At 47.6% G+C, this 16,336-nt stretch overlaps 1 protein-coding gene across 1 annotated transcript; it reads right to left on the bottom strand.

Moving 5' to 3' along the window:
• Window positions 1-210: 210 nt before the first annotated feature.
• On the bottom strand, window positions 211-9,766 carry MAP1LC3B (microtubule associated protein 1 light chain 3 beta). The gene is made up of 4 exons (XM_069868134.1): window positions 9,624-9,766; window positions 6,622-6,677; window positions 4,152-4,258; window positions 211-2,070 (listed from the first exon to the last, which is right to left on the bottom strand). Exons 1-4 carry the CDS (start codon window positions 9,661-9,663, stop codon window positions 1,896-1,898), a joined length of 378 nt encoding a protein of 125 aa, XP_069724235.1. The 5' UTR covers window positions 9,664-9,766; the 3' UTR covers window positions 211-1,895.
• Between the last annotated feature and the right edge of the window lie 6,570 nt (window positions 9,767-16,336).

Raw genomic sequence — 16,336 nt, forward strand, 5'->3', positions numbered from 1 at the left:
GTGCCCATTGTCAGCAGGACCCAGATCATAGAATCATAGAATCACCACCAAGTTGGAAAAGACCCATCGGATCATTGAGTCCAACCATTCCTATCAAATACCAAACCATGCCTTGTGCATCCTCAGGCGGGTGGAACGGGCCTCTCTGTGCCCTTCCCGACAGGCATTTCATTTAAAAAAGCTGTCTACAAATAACCACACGAGCCATAATTAAGTTGGGATGTAATCCATCCATATCAGCACTGTATTAATTTTAAAAAAGCAACATTTGTACAGGAGTATCAGTCAACCACGTTTTAATTACAAGTAGGGTGGTCAGTTATGAGTTAAACAACTTCTTACACGAACAAAACTAAACACAACAAGCCGCATGTAAAAGTTTACCTCGGAGTAAAAACACAAAGAATAAAAAAGTGAAGTAAGCATTGTGAAGGAGATGCATGCAAAGAGGTGTCGGTAGGTACAAACTGTACACCTTATTGAGCTAGAGTGCCACGACGCAGTGGTATTGCTTCTTTTCCCCGCTGCAGTAAGTTAGCTTCCAGTAACAGATGCCGTTAGTTCACAGACACGTACTATACAAGAGTAATCTCATCCTGCTACACTTTACTTGACAACAACTCTAGAAGAGAAACACAGGTCCTACGAGATACCCTTCCTCTGCACAGGCTGCCTCCCTGCTTCCAGACCCCACGCAAGTGGCAGAAGACTTCAGTGGTGGAAAAAAAGAATCATTTGTTCGTCAACTCTCGGCAGCAGCTCCTGGCCACGAGCCGCTTCGAAAAGCCGCTCTCCCTGACCCCCTCGCTGGTAACAAGCAACAGGCTGGTTGGGCGGCATGGGTCGGTAATTCCAGTGACGTGCCAGAGTCCAGTGTTTGGAAAACAAAGCTGTTCGCCTGCTCGTATTGGAGGACTTCGAAAGCACCCGCCCTGCTGAGCAGCCAGAGCCAGCGAGGACACCGGTGCTGCCACCACCACCAGCGCTGCGGGCACTGCTCGTGTCACATCGCAGCAGCCCCACAGCCCCATGTGCCAGCTGCATCCCAACAGTGGGTCCCTCTGCTACCTGCTCCCAGCAGGCCCTGCCAGCCAAGGGAACAGTAAACCTCCAGGCTAGGAGGGGATCATCTTTTGGAAGCGAGCTCCTACGAACAGCGGTGTTTCACGGAACACACACGCACTGGAAATTCATAACAGATGGGAGTTTATTTCGATGTTACCTGTCCAGGTGTGTATTTTACAGTTAAACACTTCCTAAAACTACAATAAAGCTGTGGTGTTTGGTACAAGTATTTCAGAAACTGGCACCATCCCTAAGTTTGCAGTGCCACAAAAACCAGAGACAAAAAAAAGAGTTGTATTCCCCCAGCTCACCCCAAGCACTTGCCTTAACTCACTGCAGCGCTGACACGAGTCTCATTGAGCTGCAGAAGACAAAGCTCCGCTTTGGAACATTAAAACATATTTGCTGTCATGAGAAGCCTTCCCATTACAAAAAAAAAAAAAAAAAAAGGAATCCTAGGGAGATTTTCCAGAAAACGGTCACACAAAACACATTAGCTCCTCCCGGGTGCCTGTTTGCTTGTTAAAAGTCAATCAAGTGTCCCTTTATTTGCAATCGTCACATGCACAATTCGGTTCCATTCACGAAGTCCAGAAATGAAAATGTGCCTGTGTGGGATATTACAGCAGGTTTCAAAGCTGGAGGTGCTCGTCTGTACTGTTTAATAGTCACAAACAAGGCAAGGTAAGATGAGACACCTGCTAAAGCAAGACTATGCTAAGGTACTGAGAGCATAGGTGACATCCGTTTCTTTCCCTGGGGTGTGTGGGGAAGAGTGGGGGTGATGGCCAAGGGTCAACCAAAATCCTAGGCTAGCAGCCGCTTGCGTCTTAGACAGAAGATTGCACTCCAAAAGTCTCCTGAGAGGCGTACACCATATACAGGAACCCATCCTCGTCCTTCTCGCTCTCGTACACCTCGGATATGGGCGTAGAAACGCTCACCATGCTGTGTCCGTTCACCAGGAGGAAGAAAGCCTGGTTGGAGTTCAGCTGCAGACGTCGCCTGTTGGGGGAAGTTGGGGGAGAAGAGGGAGGAAGGAGTTTGACAGTGATGACTCCGCGTGTCCACACACATTAACAAAGGCTTTAGGATAGATGGAACAAAGTCCTGCGCCGCTGACAGCAGTGAGATGTCCCCACCCAAAGCAGCTCTGCCACTGGAGAAGGCATTTGCTTCCCAACCCAAAGCTTTATCAAATTCATCTAAGCTCAGTCAGATGTATCCACTGACAGAAGCCCTTATCTCACTGGAAACACTGTGCTCCAGAAGGGCTTTAAACTAAAGTGAAAAGGAAGAGGTAACCTTCGCCAGGATGACCCCTGTACAACCTGCAAACACGCGAGGCCTGTGGGACCTCCGACTCAACAGCACCTCACTGGGAATGTAAACCCAGGCTGACCTCAGGAGGCACGTGTGAAGACGCGGAGGGAGGATGAGCAGAGCTTCCACAAGAAGGCCCTGGACCTTTTAAATTTGTTTTGTCAGCAGCTCTGTAACAGCCTGCATTTAACCTTTGGAGAACTCTTCTGCCTCTTCCCCTTCCTCCCAGGAGAAGCATCATTGGAAGTGCAGAGAGCAAAAGACTTCACAGCACAGGAAACACCTAACTTAGGGGCTTTCCTTGGATCGTTCATTCTGGTTGGGAGGAGACAGGTATTTCTGTTAAAACGCCTACTGGAAAGCAGGTTTGCAGAGAGGAGCTCTCTTACTACTTCATAAACCAAGTAAGCAAGAGGCACTCAGATGTATGGAGGTGCAACCAAAGAAAGAAGGAAAGAACAACAGATCAGAAGCACTTCCTGCCACTTCCGCTCGCTGCTGAAGGGCGGCAGCAGCTGGAAATGAAAATTCATTCAGCTTCCAGCTACAGCCCTGGAAAGGGACCCCTCCACAACCAAGTTCTAATCACTCCAGACAGCTGGCTGGGACAAGGCAGCAGCTCTCCAAGGGCTGGGAAGGACAGGCTTTGCTACACACAGAGGAGCTGGCTGAGGACCAAGTCAAGCTGGTACCAAGTCACCTATTAACAACGAAGCCAAAGAAAAAAAGGTGGGGAAATCCTTCAGCTTGCTGTTAAACTTTTTGCCCAGGGCCTTTAAAGTTTATAAGAAACTCTAGAAGACTTAAGCATTCTGGTTCCTGCTTCCAAAACCCTATCTCAGTTTCTTACTTGTGTGGGAGTTGGGGTTTGCTTGCAACAGACAGCTTTTGTACAAGCCTCCGAGGCAGGGAATTGTTAGGACATGTGGGAAAACTCTCGGTTTTTACAACTTGTGGCCTCCAAGAACCAGCTCCCTGCTACACCGTGACCAGCATAAAACAAACTCTTGTTTGCTGCTAACTTCCAAGTTTACCAGCCAAGGACGCTTTCTAATGAAATATCCCTTCTAAGCCAGGAGAAATGCACTTCTAGCAGAATTTCTGACCACAGTTTTAGACCACAGGACTTCCACTCCTTGGCTATTTCCTCTTTGCCTTTTCTCATAAGCAAAGCTCAAGAGGGAGAGCAGAAAAGCACTCAAGCCACAGCCTGAGCAAACAGCTGGGACAAAAAGACGCTGGTCTGAGCGTGTGTTTTTCAGGCCTCAGCACTGTCATTGAGGGAAACCTCACTTCACCATCAAAGGATGCCAACATCAACCCTAAGCAGCAGCTCAGAGCTCTGGGCTGTGAGCCCAAACTCCCCCTCCAGTGGGTGGGAAGAGGCAGGCACTCCAGAGAGGGACTCCCAGGCAGAACACCAAGAAGCCACCCTAAAATAGCCGAGCAGGAAGTGCTGGAGCCCTGGGCCAGAAGCACCCATGTTAGACAGGGATTCACGGCCCCAGAGTCCCTCCCCTATCTCTGGGATCCAGTTGTTTCTCTTGAAACCAGACTAACAGCTCAGCCCTTTTCAGAGTTTTTTTTCCAGCAGAGCCAAAGGAAGAGCACCTTCTCATGAATTTGTCCTAGCGATGACACCAAGTGCTCAGTAGAGGAATTTTCCATTTCAGGCATTCCCAAAAGCATATTCTAGATGGGGAATTAATTAAGAATCATAGCCTTAGGTTGATGGAGCTTACACTGAAGTCACAGCATACTACCTGATAATTTTGATCAGCTCACTCATGTTGACATGATCTGGCACCAGGAACTTGGTTTTATCCAAAACTGGAAGCTGCTTCTCCCCCTTGTACCTTTCAATGATCACCTAGAAACAAAAACAAAGCAAGATATGTAAAATGCAGAATGGGTGTCTGGTGTCCACATCTTTTCCCTCCATTTTACACAGAGCAGAATACAATCTTTTATGCTAAACTCCACTTATCTTCATTTGTATCTTGAATCTGAAAAGAAATAATAATTGTCTTCACATGTCCCTCTTGTTCTGTTTGCAAGAGTCACTGCACAAAGGGGTAACAAACAGGGATTTAACAGCACACATCCACAGCTCCAGGGCAGGTGTAAAACAGTTCCTTTACTGGAATCACTTAATCTAGCACTGTAGTACCCAGCGACAAGGACACCCAAGAAAAGACACAGCCCACTTCCTTGTAACACATTACAGTGGCCAACCTGGGACTTTTGTCTCCTACCCAAGTCTGCAGACTCGAGCAGTTTTCGTGGGAATTTCTCCAGTTTCAGGCCATCTCCTTCAAGAGCTACACCTCCAGATTAGCATGCTATTCCATTCACCTTCCATGGTTACTCTAATGCATGAGAGAAAGCTACTTTGGAAGGCTATAAAGCCTCAAAGGAGAGATTTTCCTCATCCTTAATCTCAAGACAGCATGCTTAGGAACGAGTAATTCTGAAAGACTGTTATGTATTAACTGCTTAATTCACAAGGAATGGCAGATTTGCCAATTTCAGTAGCACCCTGCCCAGCAACTGTATTTAGTTCCTGCTTTTAAGAAATGATCTCAGAATTTGTGTGCTCCCGTTTCCACAGCCATGTGGGTTTTGTTGTTTTTAAATCAACGGTAGCTACGCGACACCACTCACTTGGACCACTTCCATGCTCACGAGGTCCGGCCGTGTTGATATTCAAAAGTTGCACAGGTGAAGAGATATTGAGCCAATTTAATTGTATCAGAGAAAGACTTCCTTACACCAGTTTAAAAAAATGCTGGCTCATTCTGGAAAAAACCCCACTATTTTTAAAGAAGCAGACCATAAGCAATAGATAATGTTTCCAACAGCAGAATTAAGGATGTTGACAGCATTAGAAGGATTTACCATCTAGCGTGAGGTTGCCATCTTATCTCATCTAGAGCTGTTAATGATAATAACGAAGAAGTGACTCAGGCTAGGATACAGAGAGGCAAACATAGCACACCCCCAGGGATCCCAGCAGGCCTCTGCCATAGTTGGGAGTTTGCACCATTGCACCTTCAGCAAGTTGCTTAGGTACCTCTGAATTTTTGCTAGGAATATGTCCATGTGTGATGTAAACTGAGAGCTTTGCTATAAGTCGTTGGCCTTCAATCTGTGGGCACAGAGCTTGGGGACTACGGCTAAGTGATCTGTAAAAGGTAGGTGAAAAAGCAATCTTCTGTCAGGTAACAGATTTGCTAGGAAAGGGCCTTTTGGGAAAAGTGCACATTCCAGGAAAGTCAGAATATCTCTGCTATAAAATATTACTTGTTCCCATGGACAACAGCACAGTAAAACAGCAGCAGCAGCTTGGAGATGAAATAGGTTAAAGCTGAAAGAAAGCTGAAAAACCTTTGTTTTCTATTTTACACAGAGGCAACAACTGAGAACCAAAGGCTGAGGCATTTGATTAAGTTCCCTCTTCTGCCCCACAAGATCTCCCAAGACATTCCCTGTTCTAACAAACGGCCATGAAGACAGTTGCATTTATTGCTTGCTGTGTTGACAGTCCTCACACGAAAAGCCCACCAGCTGTGAAGAACACGTCACAATACATCATGACCCCTGCCTTTTGCTTCATAGGATGCTTTGCTTTGCATTTGTAACCTTGAGGATGCCATAAATAAAAGAAATTAAAAATTCAAGCGGCATTTGGAGCCGAACAGCTAAAACGAAGAGAGGTAAGGTAAAGGCTGAGCCCCTCTTTGAGGTGAGGTGGAGGGGTCTGATAGCCAAGCAGCATTTCTGGAAACCTCAAGCAAAGGCCTGTCTCCCAAAAGACAAGCGTTTCTGTCTTTTCCCGGCACAGATTGGTGGTGAAAGTCACATCTGTCTCTACATTAGTGTGTATTTTAATTTGTTAGCCTCTGCAGATTCTTTTTTTGGAAAGAAAAACACCGAGATGAGAGGAGGTGAACACTCAGGAGAACCTTGGAGCTCAGCCAGGGTGTGGTTTTCTTTGAAGTCACAACACGAACCCTCAATACACAGGAAGCCCCATTTCCTTCAGTGCCCAGCTTGCACCTTGCTCTGCCACAGGTTGCCAGTTACTAGTTTGAGAATCCTTCTGAAATCCAGGCTTAACAACCCTGAGCAGCTGAAGTTTAAATTGGCCTCAGCAGAACAGCTCTTGTAGAGGTTTCTATCTACTAAAAAGAACATGAGACTGGAAACTGAGGTGAAAAGAACAAGACTTACTGGTATTTTAGTTGGATGCTGATCTCGAATCAGTCGTACATCTTCCACTCTTTGCTCTGCAAGAAATGAAAAAAAAAGACTGTTCAGACACACTGAATGCTGTTATCGCTCTATTTTACCACCACTGAAGAATGCATGTTAGAAAAAGACACAAAAGCAAATTCAAGCAAAGCAGTTTTCAAATGGGACAGCACTGTTACAAGTAAAACCTCTCCTTTAACTGATGACACTTTGCTCTTTAGCCCAAGGTGACAAGCACAACGTGCGTGCTGCCTGAGACTCCAAGAAAGTGTTAAAGGAAACAGCTTTCTCCCCACACACCTCATTTTCTGCAGACATTTAATCTCATAAATTTACGTCGTTGAATTACACCACCCAAATTAATGGCAAAATATCCTGTTCTCTACGAGATCCCAGAATGGCAAAATATCCTGATCTCTACGAGATCCCAGAAAAGGAAGTTGTCAACAATTATGTGAGACCTAAGACGAGCTGAAGCCTGGCAGCATCAGCTTACGGCGTGTGTTCTAGCATTACCAAATTACAGTTTTCTGTTTTGATTATGCCGCACCCATTGTTGCAGAAGCTGTTGGTAGGTTCTTGCATACCTAGACATTTCACTGCTCTCTGTGCCAGTTTTCAGAATAAAGTTCACCTCTCCTCAGACATAAATATTAATAGAACAGATATTATAAACCGGGCTAAAGAGCATGCCCAAGCTAAAGTAAACAGGCACAGTTGCTTTTAGAAGCAGTTGCATCTGCTTATACCCTGCCTACTTTCAGAATCAGTGAACTCAATTTTAACCTCTCCAGTTCTTTTCAGTGGGCCAAAGCTTTCCAGGCCATCTCCATCTTATAAACACCTCTCAGAGAGATTTAGTGTTGCATCACAGCTTTAACAGACACCTAATAGGGAGAGGTGCTACTCACAGAAGAAGAGCTTAGACCAGCTCCCGTCAGCCCAGCTCACTGCTGGTATGCTAATTCACAGGACTCACTACCTGTCCCGTCACTCACCTTGCCATTAGCCCATATTAAGTTTGTGTGTATCAAATACATCCACGAGCCTTTTTAAGAGCCCAGTAAGGAAATGCAACTCACATGACTCATGGTTTTAAGCAGGAGGTGAATCAAGCAGAACTAAGGCAACGAGCACGCAAAGCCTTCACCTGACTGCAAGACTGAGAACCTCAAAGCCATCCTGCTTCACAGCTCACAGCCCAAGCCATGCTCTTACAGACCAGCATTAACACTTCAAGGGCAGAGATACCATCTCATTAAAATGCTTTTTTAAGATTAACCAGAAATACAAAGAGATACGGGAAGTAAATGAGACCAACTGTCAACCCAGTAAGCACAGAGAGGTTTAACTAACTTTTCAACTGAAACAGGTTTGTTCGCAGCAATGTTGTTCAGCAGAAGGAACATAAACTGGACAAATCATTGAGATTATTGTCTACAGCGTGTTCAAAATCAGGCTTCAGTCAGACACAGATAAACACCATGCTCTGACGACATTAGTTGCAGTGGCAACTGCTTGGCTGCCATCCTAGCTGAACTTAATACCTGCAACAGAGGCTGCTGACAGGCAATGGGGTCAACAAGTTTTGGAAGGCTCCAAGAAAAGGAGCAGCCTAAATGCAGATTTTGTTAGACCAAAATTCTCTCCAACTCAGCGTGGAGAACAGCTTACATTTAACAGAACAGCAACAGCAAGAGTGGGCACAACAGAAAGCTCTCTTAGGCAGCTTGACTTTAACCCAATGGGAAAAGAAAATCTGGATCGATTATTTCCCTCAATTCCATTTTATGTATGGGATTTCATAGTTTACGCAGAAATAGGTTAAGCTGCCAGTTCTTATTATCCTCAGAGCATTTCAGCCTGCCTCACTGACACACTTGAACAGATACTGAGCTCTTCAATTGCTTTGGTCCTATCTAAGCATGGAAAGAAGTGTTGGCATCGCTCTGTTGAGGCTGTTCCTTCTAGAAAGAGACCAATCTCACTCCCCCAGCCATCATTACACAGCTCTTTTCAATGCCCTGCTAGTCTTCAATAACTGAGCAGAGACAGGAGGCATACATTTCTCTGGGTAGAGAATTCCTCACACTGTGCCAAGTACCAAACTGCAAGTCGAGTTAATTCTCCTGTCAATAGCATAGATGAAGCCGGACACTGAGCAGACATGGAGGGGAAGGCAGGCCCAGCTCCTGGCACACCACGCACAGTGATGTTTCCAGGCTCCTGGGAATCTTGCAGTCGATAATGGATGATGTGCAGAGGCAATCTCCCCACCCCCAGTCCCTCTCCCAGGGCACCACAGAGCTCACCCTTGGCACAACGTTGTCACCCACCATCCACACCAACCATAGAATAGAATCACAGGACGGTTTGGGTTGGAAGGGACCTTAAAGATCTCCCAGTTCCAACCCCCATGCCATGGGCAGGGACACCTCCCACTGGACCAGGCTGCCCAAGGCTCCATCCAGCCTGGCCTCGAACACCTCCAGGGATGGGGGAGCCACGACTTTTTCAGGCAACCTGTGCCAGTGCCTCACTACCCTCACCGTGAAGAATTTCTTCCTAACGTCTAGTCTAAATCCTCCCCCCACCAATTTAAAACAACTCCCGCTCGTCCCATCACTCCAGGCCCTTGTAAACAGCCCCTCCCCAGCTCTCCTGTAGCCCTTTCAGGTACCGCAGGCTGCCCTAAGGTCCCCCCGGAGCCTCCTCTTCTCCAGCCCCAACACCCCCTGCTCTCTCAGCCCGTCCTCACGGCTCCAACCCCCGGTCACCCCCGTGGCCTCCCCTGGACCCGCTCCCCCAGCTCCGCCTCTTACGACGGAGATCCCAGCCCCGGACTCGGGCCGGCTCTCCGGAGAGCCGAGCAGCGCCAGCCGCTCCCCGCGGCTCCCCCCGAGCTCCGCCGCCTCCCCCGCGGCCTCCCCCGCCGCCCCCCGGCCCCGAGGCCCCGCGGTGCCGGCGTCCCCGCAGCTCACCGAAGGTGCGGCGCTGCTTGAAGCTCTTCTCCGAGGGCATGGCGGCGGCTCGGCCTCGGGCCCGGCGGCTGCTCTGCGCGGCGGCAGCGGCACAACTGCGAGCGGCGCCGCCGTCACCCAGCGCGTCACCGCGGGGCGGCGCCTGCGCGGGGCAGCGGCCGCGGGGGCCGGGCGGGACCGCTCGGGGGGGGACGGGGACCCGCCGCCGGGCACGGGCCGCTCGGGCCTGGCCACGCTGCCCGGGCGCAGTCGTGGTCCCCGGTACCCACCCGCAGCCACGGCCTCGGTGCCCTGATAGGGTCCCTCTCTGCTCAGGCACAGCCGTGTACCCCGGTACCCACCCACAGCCCCGTGCTTGGACACAGCCATGGCCTCCCGGTGCCCCAATAGTGTCCTGCCCAGGTACAGCCATGGCCCCAGTGCCCAGAATCTGTATCTCTGTCCCCCTGTGTCCAGATACAGCCATGGCCCAGTCCTGGGACACAGCCATGGCCCCTCGTGTCCTGACCAGTGCCCCCTTCTCCCCAGCCACAGCCATGGCCCTCAGTGCCCAGCCAGCGTCCCCCTCAGTGCCCACCTAGAGCCAGAGCCACCTTTACCAATGACCTGCATGAAGGCATCGAGTGCACCCTTAGCAAGATTGCAGACGACACTACGCTGGGTGGAAGTGTCGATCTGCTGGAGGGTCATGAGGCTCTGCAAAGGGATCTGAACAGGCTGGACCGCTGGGCTGAGACCAATGGCAGGAGGTTTAACAAGGCCAAATGCCGGCTCCTGCACTTGGGGCACAACAACCCTGAGCAGCTACAGACTAGGAGAAGTCTGTCTAGAAAGCTGCCTGGAGGAGAGGGACCTGGGGGTGTTGGTTGACAGCGACTGAACATGAGCCAGCAGGGGCCCAGGTGGCCGAGAAGGCCAATGGCATCTTGGCTTGGATCAGAAACGGCGTGACCAGCAGGTCCAGGGAGGTTCTTCTCCCTCTGTACTCGGCACTGGGGAGACCGCTCCTCGAATCCTGTGTTCAGTTCTGGGCCCCTCACCACAAGAAGGATGTTGAGGCTCTGGAGCGAGTCCAGAGAAGAGCAACGAAGCTGGTGAAGGGGCTGGAGAACAGGCCTTATGAGGAACGGCTGAGAGAGCTGGGGGTGTTTAGCCTGGAGAAGAGGAGGCTGAGGGGAGACCTCATTGCTCTCTACAACTACCTGAAAGGAGGTTGTAGAGAGGAGGGAGCTGGGCTCTTCTCCCAAGTGACAGGGGACAGGACGAGAGGGAATGGCCTCAAACTGCACCAGGGGAGATTTAGGCTGGACATTAGGAAAAAATTCTTCACAGAAAGGGTCATTGGGCACTGGAACAGGCTGCCCAGGGAGGGGGTTGATTCACCTTCCCTGGAGGTGTTTAAGGCACGGGTGGACGAGGCGCTGAGGGGCATGGTTTAGTGTTTGATAGGAACGGTTGGACTCGATGATCCGGTGGGTCTCTTCCAACCTGGTTATTCTATGATTCTATGATGCTCTGCCAGTGTCCCCCTCAGCGACATGACCGTGGCCCCTCAGTGCCCAGCCAGTGTTCCCTCTCAGGGACAGACAGACATGGCCACCTCAATGCTCAGGTAGTGTCCCCCTCAGGACCACAGCCATGGCTGCCCTGGAGTGGCCCACCCTGTCCCCCCCATGGCCACCTCCGCGTGCCCTGCCATGTCCACCCTCCACAACATGTGCTCTTAAGCGACTTTGCCTCCATGCGACGGTGCAAGTTTAGTGATTTGCCTTCAGGTTTACCCTCAGCACTCAGACAAACGTACGAGGAGGCCGCGGCAAAGCTTACATTTGGGGATCAACATTTTAGAGGCAAGAGTTTCGATTCACTTTGAAGCTCACCACTTGGTGAGCGGTTTGTCAGGAATTAGTTTGATCGCCAGCAATTTCAGTTACAAGCCAAGTTTGCTCTTGTTCATCCTGTAGATACCATGTCGCGATTAAAAATGCCCAACTGTTTCCTCCTTCAGCAGCTTTTTGACACAAGCTGTTGATTCTAGACTTTCAGCTGCCTTTCATTCTCCTCTCGCATATGTTCCTGGCACCATGTTTTGAAATATAGGAATGATAATACAGCAATAGGGCTACACAATCCAACTTCTGCAGCTGAAGGGACATCCAATAAGGACACTTATCAGAAGGACAGCAGAGGGAGGACGAGCAGTTTCCAACCAGCTTAGAGTTTATCAGGGGGTTTGCATTTTTTGAGGTGGGACGATGCATTGAAGTTCTAGTGATGCTGCACTCACATGCTGGAATGAGGGTTGTTACCTAATTTTGTGATTCAGGGTCATACAGTTCCGGTGGCTGTGTAATTATAAGATGAGACCATTAAAGGTGTGACTAACCAAAGAAAGAAAAACAGCCCTAAGCTCTGTGAATGCTCGGTCCATCACATCACTGTCCAGGGACAGCAGGTGAGACACAGGAGATGAACATCAGAAGGCTGAGATATCTGAAATTTAAATTAGCAATCCCATATTTCTGTTTCAACAGAATTCTTTCTTATTTAAGTGACTGCCTTTTAAAAAACATTTTCTGGGCTGAGGAAATCCTGCCACACTGCCAGAATTGTTGTATCTCAGGGATTGCCACAGGCTGTGTGGCTGCAGGCAAGAGGACAAGCCCCAAGCCCATGTAGCGTTGTTTTTGAGGTGTACAGGTCAGTCCCTATGTCAGGGCTGACAACAGCAAGCACTGTGTATCGTGTGGTTTGCATCCACGCTTCCAACTGTTAGCAGGGCTGCAGCTCAGGCTGAAAGCATCCATATGGTGCTTAGGAAGAGCCACAATCAGAGTATCCGCTGACAGGCTGGGCTATCACATGTTCCGCTCATGAATAATCTGCAGAGACTGTGAGAAGGAAAACTTAGATCCACACTGAGACTCGCTTGACCTTTCCCTCCTCATCTCAGCCTTCGCCTATGTCTGCATGTCGACAGCACAGACAGTTGGAGAGTCTGGATTTGAGAAAGGTGTTAGGCGCAGTTGGGATGACAGCATGGACATAGCCTTTGGGACCAGCCCTGCCTAGGCGCGATTCTCCATCCCTAGTGAGAAAATGCTGCTTTTGAAAATGCTTTTGCTTCAAACTTGGTGATTACACTGGAACAGAGCCCTTTAAAAATCTGCCTGCAGAGCATTTTTATTCTAGTTTTAGAACACCTTGCAAAGTATTTAGTCTGAAGAAGAGAAAGGAAACATTAAATCGTCTTCAAACATGGAAAAGGTTGCTGCAGAACAGAAGGGAATTAGCTCTTCTCTGCATGCAGTGAGTCTAGGACAAGAAATAATAAGCTTACATCTTGGAAAAGGTGACAGAAATTAGATGTTGGGTTAAGGGTAAGAATAGTCAAGCAGCAGAACAAATTGCCTAGGAAAGCTGTGGAATAGTCACCATTGGATATTTTTATTCAACAAGAAACTGTCAGCCCTAGTTTTTTGTGGAGCAAGAGAGATGTGATTTGACCCGACTTATAAAGCAGGTTAAAGCACAAGCTGGGTTTGGATCCCAGCTCGGATCCGCATGTCTGTACACAATGCAGCAAGATGTACTAAATCTTAGGTCTGAAGTATGGGGAAATGAAAAATAAAAAAGCAAGCCAGGCTTTCCCAACTGTTATATCTTCCAGAAGATTGGTGTTTTTTTGTTAAAAAGCCACTATGAGCAGTGATTCTGAGCCCCAGCTGATATTTACAGCATTTTCATGGGGAAAAAACTCCCACTTGCCCCTAGCCCCAGAGAGAATCAAGTGTCCATATTAGCTGCTTTGCAACAAAATGAGTGTATAAACCATCCCCTCATTTCTCTGTTAAAACAGTACTGAAAAGGCTTTTTACAGTGAATAGACAAAGTTGTTCTGCAGTGCTTCTCCCTCGCTGGAAGACAACATTTTTGTGTCTAGGGCTATTAGCTCAGCAGCTGTCAGCAGTATTAAATTCACCAGAAACATGGAGAGGAAACCTCCATAAAACAAAAGGAAGGACATTGTGATGAGAGTAACTGGAATTTAAACCTGAATTAAAATACGTTCCCTCAGTTATTTTCTCACAGATTGTTCTTATTGATCTAGCTCAGCTAAAGATCAATGTGAGCCTTGATTTTTTTAATACAGTGTGCAACCATTACCTGGCTACTATTGGAGATTTTCAGACAGAATCAGATTGTACTGAATTGTTTGCAATGACTTAAAATAACTCTTCCAAGAAGTTTTAATCTTAAATTTGTCTTAAGATGTTGGCTATACAACGAACAAATTTCCAAACTTCAATTTTCTCTGGGGAAGTCACCTTCTGAGTTAGCAGAACTCTAGCAAGAAGTGATGAAATGAGAAAATACCCCTCTTTTATGGGGATATAGAAGTGTAAATTGAGAAAAGTGAAACTAAAGAAATGACTCGCAGAAGGTTTCCCCTGTGTGGGTTTTCTCTGAGGTCTAAAACCAGATTAGCCTGTCCCTCAGTGGGAATACTAATGCTGTCTCCTTTATCTGGCCACCTATTTCACAAGACTTTCAGAATAGAACACTTTCATGATTATTAGACAGATGCTTTTCTGGATGGTAAATCCAAGCTACCATGCAGACAAGTGCAATATCATCACAAAACTATAATTTTCTTAGAATATCTGGCTAAAAACTCACTACACTCCCTCTGCAAGGAATATTGCCTAAGACATCATTGTCGCGTACTGTAACCCTGACATCAGTTACTGCTGCTCCTGCTGTTCCAGCAAACACTTATTGGCTTCAGGATCAAGTTTTAAATGGGAGCCATTGGTTTCACAAGGAAATGCAGTAGATCAGGTGGTGTAAACAGCAATAACTGATGTTTATGTATTACCTTTCACTCAAAAAGATCCATAACCTCCTGGCAAGCAGTAATGACAGTATAAGTGAGGCAGGCACAGCAGGGAAGTTGTGGAATAATACAGTATGCAACAAAGTCCGCCACTGATTTTTAATACTCCTCGGATTTAAGAAATTCCACACATACTCAAATACTAACTGAGTACTACGTAGCCTATGGCTGCAGTAAAAACCTTCCTTATTTACACCATGAGAAATTGAGGCACATAGAGGTTCGGTGAGCTGCCTGCAATTGCACAACCATTGCTCAGCAGCTGACCCAGTAATAGCAGCTCAAACACCTGCCTGCCTGTCCCATGATCTGTCCGGGACAGGATAACGCTTCCGCAAACTGAGCTGCGAGAGGTGTTGGGCACAATTAAATGGTTTGGGCTGGATCATGGCCAAAGCTGAGAGAATAACTGTTTTCTATAGAAGTGCCATTAAGTCTTCAGTGACCCCAAGCACTTGTGACCATAGCTGATCTTTAGATTGACTACTATCTCGTCGCAAGGACAGTACGTTGAAGAAAGACCACACCCTCTTTCATAAAGAGAGGACACCAAGCTCAGCTCTGAAGCAGATGGATGCAACCCCCTTCCTGAGCCATCCATGACATTTTTTTGCAGTACTCTGGATTTTCCCTGAAGAGCTTAGTCTGTCCACTGATTAGTTTATCCTACAAAATCTGGTGAGATCAATGTCCAGACAGAAAGGAAGAAGGTGGGAAATACTAAAATCAGGATGAGAGGACCTATTTCTCAGCTTAAAGTAACAAGAAAAGCATACCTGGGATGAAAATGTGTACATCACAAAAACAAAAGCAAAATTCTTTGGTGTTTCTGTTGAAATATTCACTCTTGAAAGAGTCCTGCCTTCAACAATGCTTATTATAAAGCAGAAATCGAACTGCAGGCTTATGCCAAAAAAACATGCTGCAAATACTTTGTGTGGCAAACAGGGTTTGCAAAGAAGGTTTGTTCATCTGTTTCGGCCTGCCTTGCCATACTTTTAAGTCCCTCTTGCCAAATGGAAAATAAATAATTCTATCCTAGCTGTTCACAGTATAATTGGCTGGATATGCCATCAGCTGGCTTGTCTTTGCTCGGAGGCTGGGAAGGCGTAAACACTTCCAGGATTACAGAAAATGAGGACACTAACTTTGGGACCAGTCCAAAGCCCTTTAGAGTGAACGTGAAGACTAATTGACTATAGCGAGAGCTGCATCAGCTCCTTAATTGCTGAAGGGAAATAAAACAATAAAATCTCCCCTTTCTGTGTATCCTCTTTCAAGAGCCCTGTGGTAATGGCTGCAGGCTCCCTGCCTGAAACAGCAGGACTGGAAAGCTCTGGGCTATTATTCTGGTGTTGCTTACACAGAAAGGTGCTCAGACACTTGGTAGCGCCACAGAGGATGGGAGATAATGATAATGCACTTCTACTGTTTTCCCTATCATCACAAGTAAAGCTGATAGATTCAGATAATGGATTCAGTAACATAGAGGAGAAAGTGCCAATTTTATAGTCTGATGACAGAGTGGTAATCACTGAAGTTGTAAGTTATATTCAGTTATAAGCACTCCATTCTGCATCAGCTCTCCACCCTCTGGGCGCCAAGGATCTTTGCTGCACTCAGTCTCCAGACTCTCCGCTTCTAACTCTTGCTCCACCAGAACAGCACCAAAAACCTTTTCTGTCTGTGTCTTGGAGGGGTGACAATGAATGTTTCTCCTCTCTAGTGTGGTGAAAGGCTGGAATTTCCCCACTCTGCTCCACGGGAAGGGGAAATGTGGTCACTCCGAGCACCGAGAGCCCACGGGGCTTGTTGC

This window comes from Phaenicophaeus curvirostris, chromosome 14 (genome assembly GCF_032191515.1).
Source record: "Phaenicophaeus curvirostris isolate KB17595 chromosome 14, BPBGC_Pcur_1.0, whole genome shotgun sequence".
Lineage (NCBI taxonomy): Eukaryota > Metazoa > Chordata > Aves > Cuculiformes > Cuculidae > Phaenicophaeus > Phaenicophaeus curvirostris.